The sequence below is a fragment of the Callithrix jacchus genome, chromosome 4 (assembly GCF_049354715.1).
Source record: "Callithrix jacchus isolate 240 chromosome 4, calJac240_pri, whole genome shotgun sequence".
In the NCBI taxonomy this organism is placed as follows: Eukaryota; Metazoa; Chordata; class Mammalia; order Primates; family Cebidae; genus Callithrix; species Callithrix jacchus.
In genome coordinates, this window is record NC_133505.1 from 12,677,160 (window position 1) to 12,703,943 (window position 26,784).

General features: G+C 41.8%; 2 protein-coding genes across 13 annotated transcripts in view; one reads left to right on the plus strand and one right to left on the minus strand.

Moving 5' to 3' along the window:
• TPMT (thiopurine S-methyltransferase) lies at positions 1-26,034 on the plus strand. Of its 8 annotated transcripts, none has more exons than XM_035294811.3 (10): positions 79-137; positions 6,275-6,458; positions 9,176-9,268; positions 13,606-13,738; positions 15,545-15,597; positions 16,225-16,299; positions 21,389-21,474; positions 23,305-23,452; positions 23,779-23,823; positions 25,237-26,034. In XM_035294811.3, the coding sequence occupies exons 2-9, from the start codon at positions 6,319-6,321 to the stop codon at positions 23,804-23,806; spliced, it is 756 nt and encodes a 251-aa protein (XP_035150702.2). In that variant the 5' UTR covers positions 79-137; positions 6,275-6,318; the 3' UTR covers positions 23,807-23,823; positions 25,237-26,034. The 8 variants fall into 8 exon arrangements, 7 of the variants coding, with proteins under 7 accessions (XP_078224385.1, XP_035150702.2, XP_078224387.1 ...); XR_618896.5 differs by lacking the exons at positions 79-137; positions 23,305-23,452 and adding exons at positions 288-373; positions 18,903-19,012 and having other exon boundaries at positions 25,237-25,380; XM_035294810.3 differs by lacking the exon at positions 79-137 and adding an exon at positions 288-373.
• The window catches only part of KDM1B (lysine demethylase 1B), a 105,834-nt gene that overhangs the window by 71,128 nt on the left and 7,922 nt on the right, over positions 1-26,784 (minus strand). The window lies entirely within an intron of this gene.

Below are 26,784 nucleotides of genomic sequence, written 5' to 3' on the forward strand. Positions count from 1 at the left end.
GGTGGGAGGAGCCGGCGGGACCAGGGATGGGTTGGGTCCCCGCCTTCGCTTTAGCCGCGGCGCTCGCTCCGCCCTGCCCATTTCCGCCGCTGCGCAAACCCGGCGCCTGGGGAAGAGGGCGGAGTCTGTGCAACAAGGTACGGGGCGGGCGTGGAGACGGGGTGCGGGGGAGGGGCCGGGAACTGAGGAGGACGCGGGCGAAGGCGGGGCGCGGCAAAGAGGCGGGGCGCGGGAAAAGAGGCGGGGCGGGGGCAGAGAGGTGACGGAGGCGGGAGGTACCCGCCCCTGTGGACCACGGCCTTGGCAGAGAGTTACCGCCCCTGGGGAGGTTGGCGGTGGCTGAGGCAAGGGCAGGCGACCCGCCGTAAAAGAGGTAGGCTCCCCAGGGCTCAGAGGGTGCGGGTGAGAAACTGAACCATATGCTGGGAGTGTATGCGCCTGTGCTAGGACTCCCGGGAATCCTTACAAGCATGGACAGCCCGGCGATCGGCCCTATGAAGTGAGGTTCAGAAAGCAGAGGGGAAACGGAATAACCACGACGGGCTGTAAAAGACCTGAATCCAAGGTCCAGGATTTAAAGTGCCTCCAAAGCATTGCTGTGTTTTAGCGATGTTTTTTTCTTCCTTTTTTTCTTTTAGAGGCAGGGTCTCCCTCTGTGGCCCAGGCTAGTGTGCAGTGGCACAATCATAGCTCACTGTAACCTGGAACTCCTGGGCTCAAGTGATCCTCCCTCCCCAGCCTCCCCAGTAACTGGGACTATAGGCTCCCTGCACCATGCTTGGCTAATTTTTCAGATTTCTATATTACAGAAAGGAGCTTTCGGTTTTTTTCCCCAGCGTGGTGTATTAATGATTTTTAGGAAGAGAGAAGTACTGGCAAATAGTGAGTGATTCCCTGGTGATGTGGGAACCTGCGGTGCTATAAATATTCTATCTCTTGCTCTGCGGTGGTTACACAGGTGTATGCCTATGAAAAAAAAAAATTCACCGAGTCACACTCTTTTAAGATTTGTGGAATTTAGGGAAGTTTCTCTTCAATTTAACGAAAAAATAAAACCAAAGCAGAAACTTTTGAAAAGGTGAGAACAGAGACTAAAACAACTTGAAGACTTAGAGCACCAAAGGAGCACATCTACACTTTCTGTTTGTGAGCAAGAATTATTGTAAAGTTTCCCTTCCTTAATTCTTGTCATGTGCACTTTTTTTGTTATAGAAACAAACTTTATTTCTCCAGAAATGGTGTGTACAAGTGGAGTCTGTGCTGAGAAATTGTTAGAACAGCTAAGACGTTTAGCTCAAGAGTTTGAGACCAGCCTAGGTAACATCGCGAGACCCTGTCTCCACAAAATATTTAAAAACTAGCCATGCATGGTGGCGCGCCCCTGTAGTCCCAGGTACTCAGGAGGTTGAAGTGGGAGGATCCCTTGAGCCCCAGTGTTGGCGATGGTAGTGTCATTGCACCACTGCACTCCAGCTGGGGGATAGAGGGACACCCCGTCTCAAAAACAAACAACTAAGATGTGATTAAGTTACGCACATGATTTTGTTATTCACTTAGTTCAGGTTTGTGTGAAAGGAATAGAGTTGTGCTTCTCCAGGCTGCTGCAGCTTTATGATAAAGATTATGCTTCTCTTTTGAGTAGAGAAGTGTTTTATGAAACCTTGAATTTAGGTTCCGGAGTTTCTGAATGAAAATGAAGATGAGAACACTGCAACATTCTTTTGTTTTTCTGTACCCAATATAAATCAGATACTTTCTGTTGACCTCTCAGAAAAGTCGGAGAGTCACCTCCTGATACCATCAGGGTCTTGCAAAAGCCATTTCTACAAATGTTTGCTAAGAAGTGAATTTCATGTTTCCAAGTAATGAGAGAAATACCTCCTCCTATATCCTAAGCATACTGAGGTCAAATTTGGCAATAAAAGGGGAAATTTTCCTGAAATATGTGCTTTTATGCAGTGTTTGCTATTTCACAGATGGATCATTAAATAGACCAATCAATAATAGCATGCTAGTATAATCCAAACTAGTTTCACTAATGATTTAAAGGGAATGTTAGAATTATGGTGTTATATTGTCCTTAATATTGCAAAGTTGACATTGAAAGGACAGATGTTTTCCTCATACATTCAGATGGATCTGCAGTTATGGCCTGACAGCTGAGGAATGAGAAGTTCATAATTTACAAAGGAGAACTCTATTTCTCATAAATGGTTTCAGACTGTAAGGTAGCCATTCTGACTGGCTAAGCAGTGTAGCCTCCAGCCAGAAGCCAGAAACTGACACTTCCAGGGACAGGCAAAGGGAACCAGAATTTATGCTGAGGAAGGTGGCCAAATATACATATTCAGTAAGCTGTAGGATGACTCATGAATATTTATGAAAGAAGGAAAGGTACCCATATGTAGCATGCACAAAAAATGGCGGTGTTAGCACAGTCAGAGGATGGAGTTTTTGACCCTCCTACCTCAAAAGGTGAAGCAGAGGACAGAAAAAAAAAAACCCTTACTGTGCATTCTCAATAGACTGGCCAGAACCACTCTGGTCTGTGATGCCTATCAGGCACAAAAGGAGGAGCAGCATCTAGGGGTTGGTTGATTCCAGAGGTACGATCTTTTGAAAGGACTCGTTTCTGTTAAGCCCTTAGGGAACAAAGTCTAATTGTGGTTAGCAAGAGAAGAGGTACAGAGTTGTATCTGACGCTCTATCTGCTCTTGGCCCAGAACCCAGTTTTCAAGGTTATTCTGCAGTCCCGTTAGCCAAGAAAGCATACAGTGAGTTGAGATCGTGCCACTGCACTCCAGCCTGGGCAACAAGAGCAAAACTCCATCTCAAAAAAAAAAAAAAGAAAAGAAAGTGTGCTTTCAACCAGTTGAGAGGCTTTGAATTTTATTGGTGGTTTGCATTCTACATGTCTTTTTTCAGTTTCCCTAGTGTGCATTTCCCATGCAAAATAAGAAGCTATAGAAAATTATTTGAAAATACAAATGTATTGAGTAGAGATAGGATATTGAACCACAGTTCAGTATCTACTTTAATTTGTTTTTGCTCCCTCCTGAAAATAACAGGATTGTTTTTTAAGGCATAAAGTATTAAGATAGCAGGGACAGGAGAGACAGAATTAATAAAATTTTGGAAAGTCAAATAGATGAGTGAGAAAGGATTTTGCAACTTCAAGGAAGCTGACTTCTAAACCAGCAATGAGGAAAGCCATTGAGCAGTTCAGTTCTCATTACAGAATCCCCAGATGCTCAGGATTAGCACCATGACAGTACCTCCATGAAGTGTGAGAGTATGGTTGAAACAAGGAGGATTGTTTGAAATGCTAGTTCAGAACAGGCTAAGTCTCCCGATCCCTTTCTCAATTTCTTGCAGCCAGGTGTGTACTTCTCACCACACCAACAGGCTTTTGGGAGTTTATTCTCTGGAAAGGATAAAACAGAGAGTGTCCAGATTGAGAAGATGTAATACACAGTTAAGCGTGGGGGTATTCAGAAAACAGGAGGATTAATTGAATACAGAAAACTGGATGCTGGGACCCTCACCCACTTCTCTTCTTCTTTTCCTGTATGAGTATGTAACAGTGGCTCCAATGACTAAATCTTGAAGACAGGAATTGGGAGATCCATCTATGGAAAGTATGACTAGCACAAGGAAAATAAAGACATTAGCTGGGCATGGGGGTGTGCACCTGCAGTCCTAACTACTTTGGAGGCTGAGGCAGAAGGATCACTTGAGCCCAGGAGTTTGAGGCTTAGTGTGTGACTGCACTACAGCCTGGGTGACAGAGTGAGACCCTGCCTCTAAAAAAAAAAAAAAGAAAAGGAAACATAAATACATCTAGGTTTCCAAATGAAATCACTCACATCACCCTACCGTCTAAGCCCCACCCACATTCTTTGCCTTTATTCATTTTAGTACCTATTCTTTGTTGTTGTTGTTGTTGTTGTGGTTAAGACAAGGTCTTGATCTGTAGCCTAGGCTAGAGTGCGCTGGCACCGTCATAGCTCACTGCAGCCTCAAACTCCTAGGCTCAAGCCGTCCTCCTGCCTCAGCCTCCTGAGTAGGTTGGATTACAGGCATGCACCACTATGCCTGGCCAATTTTTAAACTGTTTTTGTAGAGATAAGGGTCTCACTATGTTGCCCAAGTTAGTCTCAAACTCCAGGCCTCAAGCCATCCTCCCACCTCGGTTGCCCAAAGCACTGGGAGATTGATAGCAAAAAAAAAAAAAGAGAAGAAGTTTGAAAAATGAGAATTAAGGTAAATCTTTCAGAAAATAGTACAAAAAGATGAAGATATAGAAAAATAGAAATAGAAAAAAAAATGAGGAATTTACCATACCATCTCTGAAGACTCTATAGACAAATAACAGGGGTCCCAGAAAGAGAAATAAAAAAGCAGAGGGACAGCCAAGTTCAATGGCCCACGCCTGGAATCTCAGCATTTTGGGAAGCCGAGACAGGCAAATTACATGAGACCAGGAGTTCGAGACCAACCTGGTCAACTCTCATCTCTATTAAAATTTAGCTGGATGTGTTGATGCGCACCTGTAATCCCAGCTACTCAGGAGGCTGAGGTGGGCGTGATTTTTCACTAAACCTTTAGGGTGCGAACAGCCTATGGCCCCCACACTTCGAACCAAGAATTTGATACCCAGCAGACCTATACATCAAGGATGAGGAATAGTCCAACCTTGTTTTATACATGCAAAATCGGAAAACAATATTTTTCTTCCTTGCACTCTTTCAGGAAGCTCTGGAGGCTTCACCAGTGCAAGGGTGGTCACTAAAAAACAACCACCAAAAAGAGTAAGACATGAAATAAAGAAAGCAGGATATTCAGACAAGAAGGAAATCTCCAGAATGATGACGAAGAGAAATCCCGGAAAGCTAGCTGTCTACCAGAATAGAGAGTGGTCAGGGCAGATTCCAGGAGAGAATTCTCCAAGATGAAACTGAGAGAATATGATGGGAGAGATTGAGAGTGTATCGGCAGGAAATTGGGACAATTGGCAGGATTTAGAGTTGAATTAGTAGTGAGTACATAGAAAGTTGGTCGATCACCAGTGGCCAGTGATTTAATCAATTATGCCTACATAAAGCTTATATTAAAACTTTATGTAGCTTACATAAAAACCCAAGAGGATGGGGTTTGGAGAGCCTCCTAATAGCTGAACAGGTGAAGGTTCCTGGAGCTACACATCTCTTCATCTATATCCTTCACAGTATCCTTGATAGTAAACATGCAAAGGTAGCTAAGTACTCCGGGTGTAATTCACTCTAGCAAATTAAGCAAACCCAAAGTGGAGGCTGTGGGAACCACAACCTGAAGCTGATCGAGGCCTGGACTTGTGACTGGTGTCTAAGTGAGGGGGATGTCTTAGAGACTAAGCCCTCAACATATAGAATCCAATGCTATCTCCAGATAGGTAATGTCAGAATTACATTAGAAGACACCCAACTGGTATCCAATATTTGGTGTGCGGGGGGGCGGAAATCCCCACATTTGGTCACAGAAATCTTCTGTGTTGATGATTGCGATGTCAGAGTGGAGGAAACATTAGTGTTAAGATATCATTTCGTTTATTTAATGATTTCTTGTAATGTGTAAGGGGTATGCCTCTACCACCAGACTCACTGAAAGTAATTTTTTGTATCACTTTTTATTGGATATTATAATGGCTAGGTAGTGACTCACACTTGTAATCCCAGCACTTCGCAAGGCCAAAGCAGAAGGATCCTTTGAGCCCAGGAGTTTTTTGTTGCCTGGACAACAAAATGAGACCCCATGTCTATAAAAAAAAAATACAAAAATTAGCCAGGTGTGGTGGTGTGTACCTGAAGTCCCACAATCCCGGCTACTTGAAAGGCTGAGGTTGGAGGATCGCTTGAGCCCAGGAGGTTGAGGCTTACAGTAAGCCAAGGTCCCTGGCCTGGATGACAGAGCAAGAGCCTGTCTCTAAAAAAAAGAAAGAAAGAAAGATTAGCTGGGCGTGGTGGTGCGCACCTGCAATCCCAGCTACTTGGGAGGCTGAGGCAGGAGAATCACTTGAACCCAGGAGGTAGAGGTTGCAGTGAGCCAAGATCATACCACTGTACCCCAGCCTGGGCAACAGAGTGAGACTCCATCTCAAAAATAAAAACAAAAATTCAAAAAAAAAAGAAAAATATTTTTAAAATGTTATACTGCCAAGAATAATAGGTTTTCATTTAGCTCATCCATAGAATTCCAATGACCTTAAATGACAACATTGCAAATATTTTCCACTTAGGCACAGAAGACGTACTCTTGGAAGACAAAGGTGTCTATGAAACTATGGATGGTACAAGAACTTCACTTGATGTTGAAGAGTACCCCAATACTGAGGTACAGAAAAACCAAGTACTAACTCTGGAAGAATGGCAAGACAAGTGGGTGAACCACAACACTGCTTTTCATCAGGAACAAGGACATCAGTAAGAAATATTTCGTGAATAGGGAAATGCTCTATCAGAAGCTGACTTTGAGATAGAAATAATAATATAAGTATATCTTATTTGACTAATTTTTAAGATGCACATTTAATTCTCCACATTTTTGTGTCTCTGAATCACAGCACATCTACGGCATGATGTAATTTAATTGGCAGTGTCTTTTCTTTCCACAGTGTGTAGATAATGGTGTGACTTACAACTGATAACATCTTAGATTTATAAAATAGGTTCTCTGATCCCCTGCACCATGTATGTATTGGTCATGCATATTTATACCTACAACAGGTGCTCAAGCAATGTTGATATTTACGATTCTTTATACTGAAAACCAGCAGTGTCTGACTTTGCTTTCCAATAGGATGTGTTCAGATGCTAAAGAATGACCTTGGCCAGGCGTGGTGGCTCGCGCCTCTAATCCCCGCACTTTGGAAGGCCGAAGCTGGTGGATCACAAGGTCAGGAGATCAAGATCATCCTGGCCAACACGGTGAAACCCCATCTCTACTAAAAATACAAAAATTAGCTGAGTGTAGTGGCATACACCTGTAGTCCCAGCTACCCAGGAGGCTGAAGCAGGACAATCGCTTGAACCTGGGAGGTGGAGGTTGCAGTGAGCTGAGAGCATGCCACTGCACTCCAGCCTGGGGACACAGCATGACTCCGTCAAAAAAAAAAAAAATCCCTGTGGTGGGAGAAGAGAAGTTGCGAGAAATTAAAAAGTAAGCTAGGATGTTGTGCGTTGTAGTAGTTAGTAGTCTTCATAGCAATTAGTCATTGGACCAGTGCTAAGTGGTCGTTACAGACATTCCTTGTTCTGGGCAGCCACACCTATCTCCCCAGGAGATGACATTGTCATCATTGTAGGGCTGAGGGCCCCACAGGGTCACGGGGTGTCCCTTATGCTGTGCTGAGGCACAGGATCCGATAAATAAAGAGACAGGACACAGAAGTACAAGGAAAACGCAGCTGGGCTCTGGGGGGCGATGCCACCTATGAGCGGAGTCAGGCAAGTCCCCGAATGTCCAGAAGCATGTGTATTTATTGTGTATAGGTTAGGGGACAGGGCAGTGAGTGAAGTCATCTTTAAGGATAGTGATAGGGTTGTAAGCAATAAAACAAGGGGTCCACCCCCATTAGGTCACCTAGGCTAGGAGGTGGACAGTACACAGCAAGGGGTCCACTCCCATTAGGTCACCGAGGCATGGAGGTGGGCCGTGTGCAGTGAAGAGGGTGCAGTGTGCAATACCTCTATCTATGGGCAAGCTACTTCTAAGAAGATTTATGGGAGGATGCTTTGAGTCACACAGCAGTGACAGAGCTGTCAGGGTCTACGCCACCTGCTGGCAGCTTCCAGTGAGTTCTATAAGAGAATGCTTTTTGAGCGAGTACAGTAACAAGAGCTGATAAAGTTCACAGTCACCAAGGTGCGATTGCCAGTCTGAGGGTAGCCTTCCACAAGAACTGGAGCAAGGTCCTACAACTCCTTTATCAGGAGGAGTGGCTCTCGCCCCAAACCTATCATACAAGCGGGTATCTACAATACTGAATGCTGCTGCCTGGGCCATGGATTCTTGTCCTGGTATAACTGTTTTCCCCTTAAATCATGCTCTGCACTGTGTCTGCTCCAGACATTTCTCCAGCTATAAGCTGCTTATTCCTTAATTCATACTCTGTACTGTGTCTACTCTAGGCATTCCTCCGATTATGAACTAAGATATATGTATATGGAAATAACTGAGTGGTGAGATATTCTTTAGGCACTCATTCTAAGAACTAATATACGATTATATACAGAGGATTGTATAAAGGGAAATAACTAAGTGGTAACACTATAAACTGAGATATTCTCCAAGCCCTAATTGTGCCAGGATTCTGCTTAGCTCTCCTTCCTCCGTGCCTATATGGGGGCCGCATTCATCATCCCAGAAATATTGGGTTATCTCTGTCATGTGGATGGCCTTAGAAGAGCCACATCTCCACAGAGGGAATTACAAGAACTACAAGAGTTAACACTTCTCAGATTTACTTCTAAGGTTTGAGTACGTGTTTAGAGAACTTACAGGAAACAAATATTGAAAATCCATGGCTCCAGAGGCTCCATCACCCCAACATAGAATATATTAAGAGAATTAATAAAGAATTTTTGGCCAGGAGCAGTGACTCATGCCTGTAATCCCAGCACTTTGGGAGGCCAAGGCGGGCGGATGACGAGGTCAGGAGGTGGAGACCATCCTGGCCAACATAGTGAAACCCCGTCTGTACTAAAAAAAACACAAAAATTAGCTGGGCGTGGTAGTATGTGCCTGTAATCTCAGCTACTTGGGAGGCTGAGGCAGGAGAATCACTTGAGCCTGGGAGGTGGAGGTTGCAGTGAGCCAATATTGCGCCACTGTACTCTATCCTGGTAACAGAACGAGACTCCATCTCAAAAATAATAATATTAATAACGTTCAAAACACACCCAAGGAAAAAAATGTATTTTTAATTGCTAATCAGGAAAGCCCTAGGTATAAGTCAGATTTACCACTGACTGGGTGTTTGTCTGAGCAAGTTACATAACTATTTCTTCATATGGAAGCTGGAGATGATAATAATTAATAATATCTGCTTATTAAGTTTGTTGGGAATATTAAGTGAAATAATGAATGGAAAGTGTTCACTTATGATACAATTTTCCTAAATTTTGTTTTTTCTCCTTAGGCTACTAAAGAAGCATTTAGATACTTTTCTTAAAGGCAAGAGTGGACTGAGAGTATTTTTTCCTCTCTGCGGAAAAGCAGTTGAGATGAAATGGTATGAGCAGATAAACATTAACACAATTCTCTTGTCATGATGAATTCTTTGGATGATTCAACAGGCTGTGAGTTTAAAAACTCCATTTTTAGGAAATACACAGGAATTCCTTATTTTTCTATTAGTGATGTGTATATAATTGTAAATTATATTCTCAAACAGTAAGAAACAACAGAAACAGGTATGACCTAGTCTTTCTGGATTGAGTTTTGACATTTAAAAATCAGTGTGGAACCAATGGTGGGGAGAAAAACCAGCCTTCCGGCTTACATTTCCTAGATCCTTGTACGTGGTTCAGTTTTTGTAGATGGTTTTGGTATTTAGCTAAGTTAATTTTAGATATTTGAAATGGTGGTGTACAGAGAAATTCAAAATGAATTGTAGCTTTTTGGCAGGACGGGGTTCATAGTCCACAGTTCGGCTCAACCTTCCCCTCCCGTCAGGGAACACAGGAGTTTCTGTTGTCATGAATTGTTGTTATAAAACCAGTGATTAAGAAACTATTTCTTGTGAGTCATTCTCTACAAAGAGAATTCACTTTAACAAGACACTTTTACTGTGAGTTGCCCTAAAGTCACCTTGACATTGTTCTCTATACAGCACTCTGTTGTAATGATAATATACAGATACAATCAGACCTGCGAAGATGTGTATTTATTTATAAGCCTGAATGTTGAACACTTTGATCACTGAGCAGAAAAGAAAAAAGAATGTATGTAAAGGTTAGTAAATGGGCCAGGTGTGGTGGCTCCTGCCTGTAATCCCAGCACTTTGGGAGGCCGAGGCAGAAAAACCTCTTGAGCCCAGGAATTTGAGACTAGCCTGGGCAACATAGTGAGACCCTGCCTCAAAAAATAAATTAAAAATAAAAGATTAGTAAATGTAAAATGTAAAAACTTAAAAATGGTCTGTTTTAAATATAAATATCTGTGACTAACAGAGAGTATGCATGTACTTTTTGGGAGCTGATTTTCAAGTAGAGACGATAGAATTTTTGCAGCCAGCCCACACTCGACTGTAGCTGAGAGCCTTTATTAGATGGCTGCTCTGACTTTAAGATTCAAGTGTGGGCATGAAATAGAGAATATTTAAACTATATCATTACACCTATATTTGAACCAACTCATTGAGCCACAAGAGATAGTTACTTTCAAAACTACCCTCAAAAAAATATTAACTCTATAAACAGACTGTCACACAATGTCATCGTAAATAGTAACAATGCAGTACAAACGGGTTTGGAGGCAACATTGGGAAATGGTATGAAATAGCCAATTAAATGTGATTGTTGAATATTTGGGGTCTAAAGCCATTTGTAATAAAAATGTTACCAAAAATATCACAACTGGCCGGGTGAGGTGGCTCATGCCTTTAATCCCAGCGCTTTGGGAGGTGAAGGTGGGTGGATCACTTGAGGTCAGGAGTTTGAGACCAGCCTGGCCAACATGGTGAAAACCCATCTCTACCAAAAACACAAAAATTAGCCAGGCAGGGCGGCGCATGCTTATAATACCAACTACTCAGGAAGCTGAGGCAGGAGAATTGCTTGAACCCAGAAGGCAGAGGTTGCGGTGATCCCATGCACTCCAGCCTGGGCAACAGAGTGAGACTCCGTCTCCAAATATGTGTATGTAAATACAGGTGTGTATATATATATATATATATATATATATATATATATATATATATATCAGAACTTTTGCTACTGTAATTACATGTAAGAAGTTAAGTTATGGTAATAGATGGTTTTTCATTTATGTAACTGATCTGTGTTTTGAGGTCTCTACAGACATCAGATGGGAATAGAAAAACTGACCATGAGGTAAGGACAAAAAGCATTAAAATGAAATGTTTAAGATATTTAGGTTTTGTTTTTTGTTTTTTTGGGAGAGTCCCACTCTGTCACCCATGGTGGAGTATAGTGGCATGATCATAGCTCACTGCAACCTTGAACTCCTGAGCTCAAGAGATCCTCCCTCCCAGCGTGCTATGATAACAGGCGTAAGGCACCGTGCATGTCCTTACTTTGTTTTTATTCCAGGTTGTAGTAGGCTATGCTTCATTCTTCCATCTGTCAAATGGGAAATAAAAATGCATGCAGCTAATCTGAATAACGTTTTTGTTTACATTTTATAACTTCAAAAAATGTATGGAGAATTTTAAAACTCCCTGTATGTTTACAAATACCCTAGGAAATATGAAAGATGAAAGACAAGTTATTAATATGTTTCATTTTACAACTAAACAGTTCATCCTCTGCCCACATTGAAAGCATATTCTCTTTTGTAGACAAAAGGTACAGTCAGTCCTGCTATACTTGTTTCAAAACTGAATTCTAACTCAGTTGATACATTAGGGAACAATCTGAGCATGAAATAAATTTCATATTTGCTTGGGTGTGATTTCATCTACAGGAAGCCTTAGGATAGACAGAATGCACAAACATCTCCCAGCTACCTCAGTAAACATCAGATCTTTTTCACAGTGAAGTGCCCTATTGTAGTATTTATCTATTTCTCAACCATTTAGCATGTGTAAAACTGTTACTATTAGGTTCCTGGTTTTTGGGTTTTTTTAATGTGGCACTAACAAAGGTTTTAAATGCTGTGCCCTGACTTTCCCCACTAGCATGGTGATTTTTGTTGCATGATTTAGCGAAGTGCAGTGATTTCAGAAAGGCACATGTTGCATTATAGCAGAACTATGTTTTTATTTCACTGTACATAAAATCATAACTGTGCCTAGGTACTTGTGCTACTGGTAATGTTTTGTCTTGAGTCCAAGATCTTGAGACTGAATTCTGTTCATTATAAAACTTACCAGGACTGTACTCCCAGCACTTTGGGAGGCTGAGGCAGGCAGATCACTTGAGATCAGGAGTTCGAGATCAGCCTGACCAACATGGTGAAACCCCGTCTCTACTAAAAATACAAAATTTAGCCAGGTGTGGTGGTGCACACCTGTAATCCCAGCTACTCGGGAGGCTGAGGTAGGAGAATCGCTTGAAATCAAGAGGTGGAGGTTGCAATGAGCTGAGATTGTGCCACTGCACTCTAGCCTGGGTGACAGAGTGAGACTCTGTCTCAAAAAAAATTTTTTTTTTTTGAGGAAGCTTTTTCTCAAAATTACCAGGAAAAGGCTGGGTGCAGTGGCTCATACCTGTAATCCCAGCACTTTAGCACTTTAGCACTTTGGGAGGCCGAGGCAGGCAGATTGCCTGAAGCCAGGATTTCAAGACCAGCCTGGCCAGCCTGATGAAACCCCGTCTCTACTAAAAATACAAAAATTAGCTGGCTGTAATCCAGGCATCTGTAATTCCAGCTACTTGAGAAGCCAAGGCAGGAGATCGCTTGAACCCTGGAGATGGAGGTTGCAGTGAGCCGAGATTGTGCCATTGCACTCCAGCCTGGGCAACAGAGCAAGACTCTGTCTCAAAAAAAAAAAACAAACTATTTGTATATGAAAAAATATACAAATTTTTAGATAGTGTTTATTTTAAGCAAATGGAAACCACAAGATTAGTATAGAAATGAGTGCTAATGTCCCAGACCTGTTCACTTCAATACAGTAGCTACTAGCCACATGTGGCCATTTAAATGTAAACTAAATAAAATTTAAAATTCAGTTCCTCAGTCACAAGGAGCCAACATGATTAATGGCTGTTTTATTGGACAGCACAGATACAGACATTTTCATCACTGCAGAAAACTTTTTAATGGACAGTACTGCTTTAAAGAAACTGAAAAGCATTTCCTCTAGTCAAATCAATTTGTATTAAATCAGTATTTTAAATTATATATCTATCATTACATTCCAACTGTTCCATACATAAAAAATAAGATATACAGCTGGGCGCGGTGGCTCACGCCTGTGATCCCAGCACTTTGGGAGGCCGAGGCGGGTGGATCACGAGGTCAAGAGATCGAGACCATCCTGGTCAATATGGTGAAACCCCGTCTCTACTAAAAAATACAAAAAATTAGCTGCCCATGGTGGCGCGTGCCTGTAATCCCAGCTACTCAGGAGGCTGAGGCAGGAGAATTGCCTGAACCCAGGAGGCGGAGGTTGCAGTGAGCCAAGATCGCGCCATTGCATTCCAGCCTGGGTAACAAGGGCGAAACTCCGTCTAAAAAAAAAAAAAAAAAAAAAAAAGATACACATAATTTTCCAAAGGTTTGAAAATATAGATCTGCTTTCCTGCATGTTCTTTGAAATCCTGTGAACCTGAATTCATAGAAATGCCTTTAAATTAAAGAAAATATATGCTTACTCCAATATAACCCTTTATTTAGTCATTTGAACACATAATTTAAGTGTAAATTTATGATTTTATGTAGGTTTGCAGACCGGGGACACAGTGTAATTGGTGTGGAAATCAGTGAACTGGCGATACGAGAATTTTTTACAGAGCAGAATCTTTCTTACTCAGAAGAACCAATCACCGAAATTCCTGGAGCCAAAGTATTTAAGGTTTGTTTTGATTTGGGTAAATAATTGCATCCATAGCCCCACAAAAATGTTTCTCAGCCTGAGTATTGTACAGATACCATATATGTGTCTGATGGTTTCTATTTAGCACACATATTCACCCTAGCCATTATATAGTATAAGGAGCAAGGTCTTAAAACTACAGATGATAGGCCGGGCACAGTGGCTCAAGCCTGTAATCCCAGCACTTTGGGAGGCTGAGGTGAGAGGATCACAAGGTCAAGAGATCGAGACCATCCTGGTCAACATGGTGAAACCCCGTCTCTACTAAAAATTAGCTGGGCATGGTGGCGTGTGCCTGTAATCCCAGCTACTCAGGAGGCTGAGGCGGGAGAATTGCCTGAACCCAGGAGGCAGAGGTTGCGGTGAGCTGAGATCGCGCCATTGCACTCCAGCCTGGGTAACAAGAGCGAAACTCCGTCTCAAAAAAAAAAAAAAAATACAGGTGATAGCTACCTAAATAGATATAGACATACATATATAAAAGCTGAGGTCAAAGCCTCTCTGTATTCAAGTTTTTAGGTTTTTTTCTATTTTCATTAACATGTATTTTAACATGTGCCAGACTCTGCCTACAATGTTGAAAAGATAACACAGCCTCCCATCAAAAAAAAAAAAAATCTATTGGTTAAGGAGAGAAGAGAAACAGAGATTAAGCTATTTGTAATGCATGGAGCTAAGTATAAAGACACAGAGTACCAAGGGAAGAGATGAGAGTTACCTGCCTAGCCTGGCCGTGCTTCCTGAAGCATGGTGACAGATAGAGCTGGAATCAGGTAGGGCCTGGGTCCACGGTCTTCCTGATGCTTCCAGACAGGCCCCTGCTCTGCCTCCTATGTTCACATAGTTCGCAGGCACAGAACCATAACACAACAGGCCATTCTGGACTGTAATGTTTCTCTGTGCCCATACTTCTTTGCTCTTGTCTGTACTCACTGTGGTCAGAGACTGTGTCGAATTCAAATCTACTCTCTAGAACCCAGGATAGGTGTCTTTTCTACTAGGTGCTTGGCAAATAAATGCTCATTGGCTGAATGAATGAGTGAAAATGGAAGAATCAGCACGATTGCACATTTCTTGAATAACTTAAAATACCTGACTTTTCAATATCACCTTGCCTGGTAATTGGTTGACCTGCAGATTTATCTTTAACAGAGTAAAAATATCACTCTGCTTAGCCGGGTGCGGTGGCTCATGCCTGTAATCCCAGCACTTTGGGAGGCTCAGGAGGGTGAATCACCTGAGGTCAGGAGTTCAAGACCAGCCTGGCCAACATATTGAAACCCCGTCTCTACTGAAAACACAAAAAATCAGCTGGATGTGGTGGTGGGCACCTGTCATCCCAGCTACGAGGGAGGCTGAGGCAGGAGAATTGCTTGAACCCGGGAGGTGAAGATTGTGGTGAGCCGAGATTGCGCCAATGCACTCCAGCCTGGGCAACAAGAGCAAAACTCTGTCTCAAAAAAAAAAAAAAAAAAAAAAAATCACTCCACTGATGGAAACATTGCTAGAATTTTATAGCAAGCTCTGAAGTGAATAACAGCCAACTGATCTTCAAGGTTGTCTTCTATGATCTTCCTCTGACTTGGCCCAAAAGAACCCCACACATGTTTTAAAAGAAAAAAATAAGGTGTCAGTAAAGTACAGTAAAATGATTTACTTTCCTTCTGTTTAATTAACACATTCTTTCTCTAGCATCTTTGCTTTGCTTGGGCCCTCTTTCCTTGACTATTCAAGTAAGTACTAAGTAAGTAAAAAAAAAAAATTTTTTTCATTCTTTCGTTACAGAGTTCTTCGGGGAACATTTCATTGTACTGTTGCAGCATTTTTGATCTTCCCAGGTAGGAATGAATACTACATCTGCACCTTTAAAAACCTGAATGCTTGCTAGACAGTGCAGGCGTGGGAGCGGGGGTCTCTCCATCACTCTCCTCCACTTGTGTAACATCCTCAAAGCATTTTTTTTTTGAATGTCTGTTCTGCAGATATTTTTATTACACACTTGTCTGCACACTTTAATGTGTTTTGTCTTTGGTTAGCTCCCAAACTATGGGAAACTGAGGCAGCTAGGGAAAAAGAAAGGTGAGTGAAACAGTGTCTTCTACCTTGCACGTGAGCCTATAATAGAAATGAATTTCAAGTGGTGTAGGGAGGTGAGAGCTCATCTCCTGAAAGTCCCTGGTACCTGAGCCAGAGGCTGGGAGCAGAGTTGTCACACACTGTCCTTTGTTCCTTCTTCATGCCACTACATTATAACAGGATGAGGAGGCTGCTGCCACAGGCTCCTAAAACCATGACGGGATAGATAGCTCTCCACACCCAGGTCCACACATAAGGACTTTATGAGGAAAAGCAGACCTGAAATTATAATACCTTGACAGTTGGTGAAGTACCAGCATGCACCATGAGGGCGTTGTTCATCTTGTTAAAGATTTTATTCCCATAAAATGTTTTTCTCTTTCTGGTAGGACAAATATTGGCAAATTTGACAGGATATGGGACAGAGGAGCATTAGTTGCCATTAATCCAGGTGATCGCAAATGGTAAGTAATTTTTCTTTTTCTTTTTTTTAGCCTTCTTAATTTTTTAGTATATTATAATTTTTCTGGGTTCTAGAAAATCAGCTAGACTTTTTATGAGTTTGAAATACCTTATTATATTGGGAATTCATAAAAACCTAAATCCAATATCAGCTTTGTTTAAAAAGTATAGGATTTGGCTGTAGAGACCCGGGTAAAAAGGCTATAAGGCTTGTGGTTCTATCACTTTCTTTTCCTTTTTCTTTTTCTGAGTTGGAGTCTCCGTCTGTAGCCCAGGTGGGCGTGCAGTAGCATGATCTTGGCTCACTGCAACCTCCGCCTCCCGGGTCCCGGTTCAAGCAATTCTCCTACCTCAGCTTCCCAAGTAGCTGGGATCACAGGCACGAGCCACCATGCCCAGCTAATTTTTGTATTTTTTAGTTTCACCATGGGTTTCACCATGTTGGCCAGTCTGGTCTTGAATTCCTGACCTCATGATCTGCCCACCTCGGCCTCCCAAAGTGCAGGGATTACAGGCGTGACCCACGGCACCTGGCCGGCTCTATCACTTTCAAGCTGTGTGGCCTTGGTCCAAGTATTCAGCTTCTCTAAGCTTTGGTTTACTCCTGCAAAATGGGAATATTTCTGTGATACTAACACAGTCCTCACCACCTCCACTGATAGAACCAGATAATACTTACTGGTCACTTGCCTATGCCACGTATTGTTCAAAATACTTTATGTAGGCTGGGTGTGGTGGCTCATACATGTAATCTCAGCACTTCGGGAGGCCAAGGCAGGAGGATTACTTGAGCCCAGGAGTTTGAGACCAGTCTGGGCAACAAAGCAAGATGCCACCTCTACAAAATATTTTTAAAATTAGCCGACTGTGGTGGTACGTGCTTGTAGTCCCAGCTACTCTGGAGGCTGAGGCAGGAGCATGAGCCCAGAAGTTCAAAGCTGCAGTGAGCTATGATCATACCACTGCACTCCAACCTGAATGACAGAGCAGGACCTTGTCTCTAAAATATTTAAAAAGAAAAAAAAAAAATCAAAATAGTTTATGTGGTTTAATATTTAATTATGTGAAGTATAAGCTACCATTTCATTATACAGATGAGGAAACTGAGAACAAAAAGATTAAGTTACTTGTCCAAAGTTAGCTGGTATGTGACAGAGTTGAGATTCAAAACCAGAGTATTTGGCTTTAAAGCCCACACCTGTGGCCGGGAGCGGTGGCTAACGCCTATAATCCCATCACTTTGGGAGGCCGAGGCAGGCGGATTATCTGAGGTCAGGAGTTTGAGACCAGCTTGGCCAACACAGTGAAACCCCATCTCTACTAAAAATACAAAAATTAGGCTGGTGTGGTAGCCTGTAATCCCAGCTACTCAGGAGGCTGAGGCAGGAGAATCACTTGAACCCAGGAGGCAGTGGTTGCAGTGAGCCAAGATCGTGCCACTGTACTCCAGCCTGGACAACAAGAGTGACACTCCATCTCAAAAAAATGAAATAAAATAAAATAAAGTCAACACTCATGATTCCTTTGTTAGACTACCTCAAAGGATTGTTGTGAGAATTGAAAGAAATGAAATATGTGGGAAGTATCTTGTCATCTCTAAAGAACTGTATAAATAAGAGCTGTTATTATTGAAGCATTTGTTATTGCTGTTTTTGGTGACCATTCTTATTATGTCCAGTCTTTTTAGAAAATAAAATTAAAATATGAAGAAGCATGCTAAGTAGAATGTGACCACATCTATATACTTTTTCAATTCGAATAATGTCATTTATATACTTACTTGGATACAGCATGCAAATATTGAACTATTTAGTTTTATGAACAGACTCATCACTTGGCCAAAAAGGAGGCTGGGCGTGGTGGCTCATGGCTGTAATCCCAGCACTTTGGGAGGCCGAAGTGGGTGGGTCATGAGGTTAGGAGTTCAAAACCAGCCTGGCTAACATAATGAAGCTGAGTCTCTATAAAAATACAAAAATTAGCCTGGCGTGGTGGCAAACACCTGTAGTTCCAGCTACTTGGGAGGCTGAGGCAGGAGAATCGCTTGAACCTGGGAGGTGGAGGTTGCTGTGAGCAAAGATTATGCCACTGCACTTCAGCCTGGGCGACAGACCAAGACTCCGTCTCAAAAAAAAAAAAAGGTTAGGCTTCACATCAGTGAAATAAGATTTTTATTTTTAAAAATTGTTTCATCAGTAAGGCTTATTGCCAAACCTAATCTTTGTAAATTAGACCATGTCACATCTTAAGTATTATGCTCCTGTTTCCCCCTGTTTGTCACCGCCCCTCCTTTATCTCTTTCCTGGAACTCCCACCCTCCCCGCGTGCCTAAAAGGAAAAGTCATGATTTCCCAGGGAACCACCATCCGTGGCCTTTTGCTCTCCTCTTACGCAAAATTTGTCAATATTTGTCCTACCAGAACGAAAAAAAATTTTATGAAAGAAAAATCAAATCTTTAATGATAAATTCTGTTACTTTCATTCAGCTATTCAATAGATATTTACTAAGTTCCTGCAATGCTCTAAATATATGCTATGCCAGAGATGGGGAAAATGACTGAATTATTATACATGGCATTTGCTCTGACAATCTTTATATTTTCAGTGCTGTTCTTTCTCAGACATCCTCATCACGTATCCAGTGTGTGCTTTGCATTTTCCGTGTGACATCAGTGTCGTTTCACAACTCAAAATATCAAGGAGACCTCTGTCCCCGTAAGACGCATTTGTATACGAAACCCCATCTGGTAATGTCTAAATTTGTAGATGTTTCCCACTCCCTAAAGATGTTCATCCACTCCTTAGAGGTTAGTCTTTCTACAGGCTCTGGTTGGCATGGTAAAATCCACCAAGCAGTGGGAAGCAAACTGAAAGTCACCAAGTGCAGACCAAGATCAGACCCAGCACTTTGGGAGGCCGAGGCAGGTGGATCACCTGAGGTCAGTTATTTCCCCAGTGTCTGGCATAGTATATATTTAGCATCTAATAAGAGCTTAATAAATGTTTTTTGAATAAATGAATGGAAGATGTGAACTGCACTCTGAGCAAGGGCGATATTACTTTACTATGTACTGGTAGTATCTTAAGGTTTTTTTTTGAGACAGAGTTTCACGCTTCTTGCCCAGGCTGGAGTGGAATGGCACAGTCTCGTCTCACCAAAACTTCCACCTCCAGGGTTCAAGCAATTCTCCTGACTCAGCCTCCTGAATAGCTGGGATTACAGGCATGTGCCACCATGCCTGGCTAATTTTGTGTTTTTAGTAGAGATGGGATTTCTCCATGTAGGTCAGGCTGGTTTCAAACTCCCAACCTCAGGTGATCTGCTCCCCTCAGCCTCCCAAAGTGCTGAGATTACAGGCCTGAGCCACCACGCAAGGCCATATCTTAGTATTTTATGTATGTGCTGGTACTTACTATCTTAGTTCTTTATCTACATGCTGGTACGCCGTATTTACTACATTAGCACATCATCCAGGTGCTCTCGTTAGGACTGGGTGTCTTCTGCTTAGAGTGCACATTGTCAAGTACTAATATATTTTCTGCTGTGACTCTCAAGTACTTGCCTAACGTAAACCAGTAGGGCACACCTCATTTTTCTGGATTTTTTGAGACTGGTTGAGAGAGAAAAAGTTCACGTTCTAAGAGGAATGAAGTCTTTCAGTCCTAGGAAACCCTGCCAAACCAGTCAGACATGGCCTTCATGGGGACAGCAAGTTTCTTCTGAAAAAGAAGAATCAGAAAGTTAAGAAGTAACAGTTTCTGTTCAAAAGTTTGCTTTGGTCTGGTTTTCACCTACAGGGAAGAGTGATCCACTGTTGAATTCTCACAAATTGTGAGGTGGTTACTAGTCTTATCCTCATTTTATAGGTGAGGAAACTGAGGCACAGATAGGTTAAGAATTTTTTCAAGCTTACATAGCCAGTCAGAAAGGCTGGGGTTTGAGCTTGGGCATCTCACAGAGTCCACACTCCTAATCTCCACATTAGCCTCACCAGTTTCTCACAAACCTCTAGACAGAGATCACAGTCTAGCCAGGCTCTTTAGAAAATGGAGTGCCAAGAGCCCAGGCTCCTTCCTCAGAGTGGGGAAGAGTATCCATCTTTGTCCTTGGCCTGTCTCTCATGGCGTCTCTACTTCCCTGCCTGCATCTCCTGTCCTCTCCTTATCCCTCAGCTTCCTCCATTTCCATTTCCACCAGCTGACTTGCCTTCAACCCTCAGCCTCCTTGCTCCAATAGCAGTACAACACAACTCCAGCTTTCAGTAGGACCACTGCTAATTAGCACTTCCTCTTTGGTCTCTTAATTCAATTTCCAGGTGAGTCATCTGATTGGTCAACTCACTGTCTGTATCTGGTTTGGCCCTGACTTCTGCTTAGTCTGTTGATGGGTCCCATTAGCATCAGCTTCCCACTCTGATCCAATCAGACCTGGCCCCCTGAGGCTTCTACTCCAAGGACAGTTTCATTGTACTCATGGTTGACGCCACACTTGCAGAGCTTTAATTTCATGCCACCTTTTTTTTTTTTTTTTTTTTTTTTTTTGGCGCGCATGTTATTTTCATTTCTCTCTAATTAAATAGAAGAAAAGAATGGTGTTTTCTCTTACATAAGGCACCTGGAGAGGTCCCAGTCGCCCAGGATATTTGTTAAATTGCAGCATCCCAGGCCCCACAGCAAACCGACCACATCTTTTCTTTAAACAAGCACCCCGGTGATTCTGACACCCAGCCTGTTCTAGAAATGACTGCCCTGGAGCACACAGGCATCCAAGGTCGGCAGGCCCTGGAGTACCACATCAGGCCAGAAGGAGCCTCTGCCCACCCTTATGTGATGTCTTCTGCTCCGATAAACTGGTGGAAGCAGGCCTCGATTTGATTCCCTTCTGGACCAATTTCCACCTTAGGCAGGGGCCATAATTTGCTAAACCTGTTTCTCACTTTTAAAATGAAAATCAACCTCTTGTGATTATTAGGAGAGTTAAACTCAGTAAAGGCAGTGAAAGCAACTTCTGGCTTCCTTCCCTGCCTTTTGTCCCTCCAGCCTTTGTCTGTGTAGAGAAATGTAACAAATGCCTTCTTGTGTTCTTTTTAGCTATGCAGAGATAATGTCATTCCTCCTGGGAAAGAAGTTTCAGTATCTCATGTGTGTTCTTTCTTATGATCCAACTAAACATCCAGGTAATGTTGTTGGGTGTTTCTTTCTTTTTTCTTTCTTTCTTTCTTTTTTTTTTTTTTTTTTTTGAGACGGAGTTTTGCTCTTGCTACCCAGGCTGGAGTGCAATGGCACGATCTTGGCTCACCGCAACCTCCACCTCCTGGGTTCAAGCAATTCTCCCGCCTCAGCCTCCTGAGTAGCTGGGACTACAGGCATGCGCCACCATGCCCAGCTAATTTTTGTATTTTTAGTAGAGGCGGGGTTTCACCATGTTGACCAGGATGGTCTTGATCTCTTGACCTTGTGATCCACCCGCCTCGGCCTCCCAAAGTGTTGGGATTATGGGTGTGAGCCACCATGCCCGGCCTCTTTCTTCTTTTACCAGTTGCCTAGTTTCTTAATATCAATTCTCTGACATGGATAAGATTTGTTTTTCTCCTAATTTATCTCACAGGAAGCATACTGCATATATACATGGAGAGATTCCATTTTTTGCTAATGGGAATAAGCATTTTTTTCTCTTCCTATATTGTACATAATTTTCTTGTATTCCTTTCCCATTTTGTTTGCCATTCACAACTCAGACTATAGAAGGGGGGGAAATGGATAATCCTGATATAGAAGAAAAATGTCATGAGTCATATTGTAAGGAAGGAGAAATGTGGTTGGATATTGCATATCCATATCACCCACACGGGTAGTGATGTGTTGAGCAGATAGATGCCTTCACATACACAACACATCCTCATAGCAGCACGGGGTGAGAAGTGAACTTGGGCAGGTAGGAGTTGTGCAGGAAAAGCTCTAAATTATTGTCCTTTTTTAATTTCTAAAGTTTTATAATCTATCTATTGCATTCTTGTCTTGTTTTGTTTTGTTTTTGAGACAGAGTCTCACTCTGTCACCCAGGCTGGAAAGCAATGGCGTAATCTTGGCTCTCTGCAACCTCTGCCTCTTGGGCTCAAGCAGTTCTCCTGCCTCAGCCTCCTGAGTAGCTGGGATCACAGGTGCATGCTGCTACATTCAGCTAACTTTTTTTTGTATTTTAGTAGAGACGAGGTTTCGCCGTGTTGCCCATGCTGGTCGTGAACTACTGATCTCAGGCAATCCACCGCCTCAACCTCCAAAAGTGCTGGGATTATAGGCATAAGCCACCACGCCTGGTCTATTGCATTCTTTTATAACTATTTGTTTTGAATCTGTCGATGGTATGTTTTCCTCTGGACTGATTTTAATGCATTCAAACATTGAAACTTAACCTTTGTCATGGCTGGACTTGTAAAGGGAGAAATACACAGACTTAATTTGTAAGAATCTCCTTTTTGATTTTTAACTGAGCTTTTTTACATGCTTGTTTGCAAATATTTACATATGTTAGTATTTTTTGTTTTTGTTTTGTTTTGTTTTGTTTTTGGGACACAGTCTCACTCTGTTGCCCAGGCTGGAGTACAGTGGTATGATCTCAGCTCCCTGCAACGTCTGCTTCCTGGATTCAAGTGATTCTCCTGCCTCAGCCTCCCAGGTAGCTGGGATTACAGGCCTATGCCATCACACCCAGCTAATTTTTATATTTTTAGTAGAGATAACATTTCACCACGTTGGGCAGGCTGGTCTCAAACTCCTGACCTCAGGTGATCTGCCCTCCTCAGCCTCCCAAAGTGCTAGGATTCCAGTTGTGAACCACTGCACCCGGCCAGTATTTTGTTCTGTTTGAATAAATTGAGGTCTTAAAAATTAATTAAAAGATGAGATGTAGCATCCCTAATTAAATCTAAGATAATCAAAGGGAAATAGAAATTAATAGAGGCAGAGGTTAGCTCTGCTAATCTGATTTAAACTCCATTCATGAATAGGAGACCTAATGAAGAACCTTAGGGAAGAAAACACAACAGGTCCTGTCTGGAGGTGGAGGCTGAGAACACTGCTCTTAGAAGTGGCAGAAGCTCAGCTTCCTCATGGTCTATATCCTGCAGCAGAGCGGGAGGAGTATATAAAATGTAGGTGAGTGCACGAGTTGGTAGAAAATCAATATGTCGGAACATGATTGAAACCCCAAAGGAATCCGGTGATGGACTCCACTCTGATTTCAATGAGCCTAAGTCCCTTGACTGGCTTAGCTGTCTCATCTTAGCTGAAGATGGTTATGATGGGTATGTAACATTGCCCTCCTCTCAGTAAGCCAGTTTATTTCTTTGGTATGAGCTCTGTAAAAGAAGAATTATAAGAACATGCCACATCATCACCTATTTGGATAATGAAGTTGTATATAGAACAAGTACCCCCAGGTCACTAGAAACAAACTGAGAATGTATTTCTCTTTTACCTAGGTCCACCATTTTATGTTCCACAAGCTGAAATTGAAAGGTTGTTTGGTAAGTTTGTGGACTTATGCTGTAACTTTTTAAATAAAGTCAAGTTAACTCTTTTGGGCTGCACTTAGTGGCTCATGCCTGTAATTCCAGCACTTTGGGAGGCCAGGATGGGCAGATCACCTGAGGCCAGAAGTTTGAGACCAGCCTGGCAAACTGAGACATGGCAAAACCCCATTTCTACCAAAAATACAAAAATTAGGCCTGTGTGATGGCATGCACCTATAGTCCCAATTACTTGGGAGGCTGAGGCATGAAAATTGCTTGAACCCAGGAGGCAGAGATTGCAGTGAGCTAAAATCATGCCAGTACACCCCAGCCTGGGTGACAGAATGAGACTCCATCTAAAAAAAAAAACTGTTGTGAACAATTAGTATATTATTTATTAGTATCTAGAGTATGTATATAAAATTTAAAAGACGGAGATCAATAGAAAATTTACAATAAAAATTTCAATATTTCATTGAAAATTGTTTTATCTTAGAAAAGGAACTAATCTCTGTAAATATGATATATATATATATATATATATATATATATATATATATATGCGCCATATACTTTATGTTAAGAGCATTTAAACTTTTCTAGAGAGATGGTATATTTATATTTATTTATTTATTTTTGAGATAGGATCTTGCTTTGTCACCCAGGCTGGAGTGCAGAGGCGCAATCACAGCTCACTGCAGCCTCAACCTCCCTGGGCACAAGTGATCCTCCCACCTCAGCCTCCCAAGCATCTGGAACTAGAGTCATGAACCACAATGCCTAGCTAATTTTTGTATTATTATTATTTTTTTTAGAGATGAGGTTTCACCACATTGCCCAGGCTGGTCTCAAACTCCTGGGCTCAACTGATCCTCTTGCCTTGGCCTTCCAAAGTGCTGGGATTAGAGGCATGAGCTGCCACACCCAGTGATATATTTATTTTTACCCTTGGGAGTTAAAAGTTATAATAACAATTCAGAGTTCAGGATATTTGCCCTTAGCATTCCTTTGTTTTGATTAAAAAGAAGTGAAAAATCTTTAGTATATGCTGTTTTTAAAATAATTTGAAGATTTTGTTTCTTTTGAGATGGAGTTTCACTCTTTTTGCCCAGGTTAGAGTGCAATGGTGCAATCTTGGCTCACTGCAACCTCTGCCTCCTGGGTTCAAGCATTTCACCTGTCTCGGCCTCCCACGTAGCTGGGATTACAGGCATGCACCACCACACCTGGCTAATTTTATATTTTTAGTAGAGACGGGGTTTCACTATCTTGGCCAAGCTGGTCATGAACTCCCCACTTCAAGTGATCCACCCACCTCAGCCTCCCAAAGTGTTGGGATTACATGTGCAGCCAATTCTAAGTATTTTTAAAAGAACCTCTGATGTCATTTTTCATAGTATTTTAACATGTTACTCTTTCTTGTTTCAGGTAAAATATGCAATATACATTGTCTTGAGAAGGTTGATGCTTTTGAAGAACGACATAGAAGCTGGGGAATTGACTATCTTTTTGAAAAGTTATATCTACTTACAGAAAAGTAAATGAGACATAAATAGAATGAAATCACATGGATGTGTTTTTGAGGAACTGAAAATTATGCTAAGGCCTGAAAATGTGATGGATACATTTTTTAATTGTTTATAAATCATATGATAGATTTTTACTAAAAATGGCATACAACTTTTCAGGAGAAAAAGATGTAAATTAAAGTAGCTCATTTGGTGAGTAGATTATGGTATGAAAGATTATAGCTGTGTGTCCTAAAGACTGCAAGATTTTTTACCAATCAGCATGTGTTACCTGTATAATTAAAAAAATTTTAATGCAATGCATGTTAAATATAATACACATAGAAAAACTGACATTCTTTATGAAATTTAGAATTGTTGAAGAAAGATAACACTTCCATAGGGTTCAAGGTGGTCCCAAGAGTTATATAAAAGATTAGCTTTTACTATAAACCCTTGTCTTTTACTCAAATCCTAGCATCCCTTTTCACATGGTTTCTCCATATATAACAGAATCAAGAAACAAATTTTAATAAACAACCTGTACCACAAATAATCAAGAAACAAATAAATTTTAATTAAACAATCTATATGGAGCAAAACATTCTCAAATTCTAAGAATACATTTTTCTTTAAGTTTTTTCTGAGTTTGGCAGTTGTTGTTTCTTATAATTTAACCTGTTTAAATGATCAGGTCTTATAAAGTATAATGTACTTAGAGCTGGATTCATGCCTGTTTATTATGAAAGTTTAGATTCAGAATTTCCCAGTTTTTCATTAACAATCACATTTTGTTAAATCAGACAGCCCTCTATAACTCTGTATTACCCAACAGCTAAATGGTTTAGATTATTTAGTTCATGTTAATAGGATGGTTGTGTATTATAAAAAATGAGTTACATGTGTGTGTGTGTGTGTGTGTGCACACGCACGCATGCACATGTGCTGGCTTAAAGCTTGTTAATGGGGAGGTTTGGGTACCCCTTCAACATGGGTGAAAGCCGTGGTGCTCTCCCTAGAGATCTGTCTTGTCAACCTCTCTTGTTCCTCTTGGCCTCTACCCTAGAAGCTCTCTGCCATTGATGTAGCCTAATAGATTTTTAAGGCTATTAATTTGAAGCAACTCCTTGCTCACAATGATTCTTGCTTCTCGGACCTGCACCCAGTCTGTAGTATGGGCTTCCAGAAGCCATGACTCCCCAACTCTGCCTGTGTCACCAGTTGAATGGACAACTGACCCGAGTTGGACCAACACAGTTGTCTCCAGAGACTTTTGATTTTTGTTTTTTTATATAGACAGGGTCTCGCTTTGTTGCCCAGGCTGATGTCGAACTCCTGGCCTCAAGCAGTCCTCCTGCCTTGGCCACCCAAGTGCTGGGATTACAGGGGTGAGCCATTGCACTGGCCCTCTTCATAGACTTTTGGACTTGGGACTAGAAAGGCAAGTTGACTGCTGACTGGGGGATCT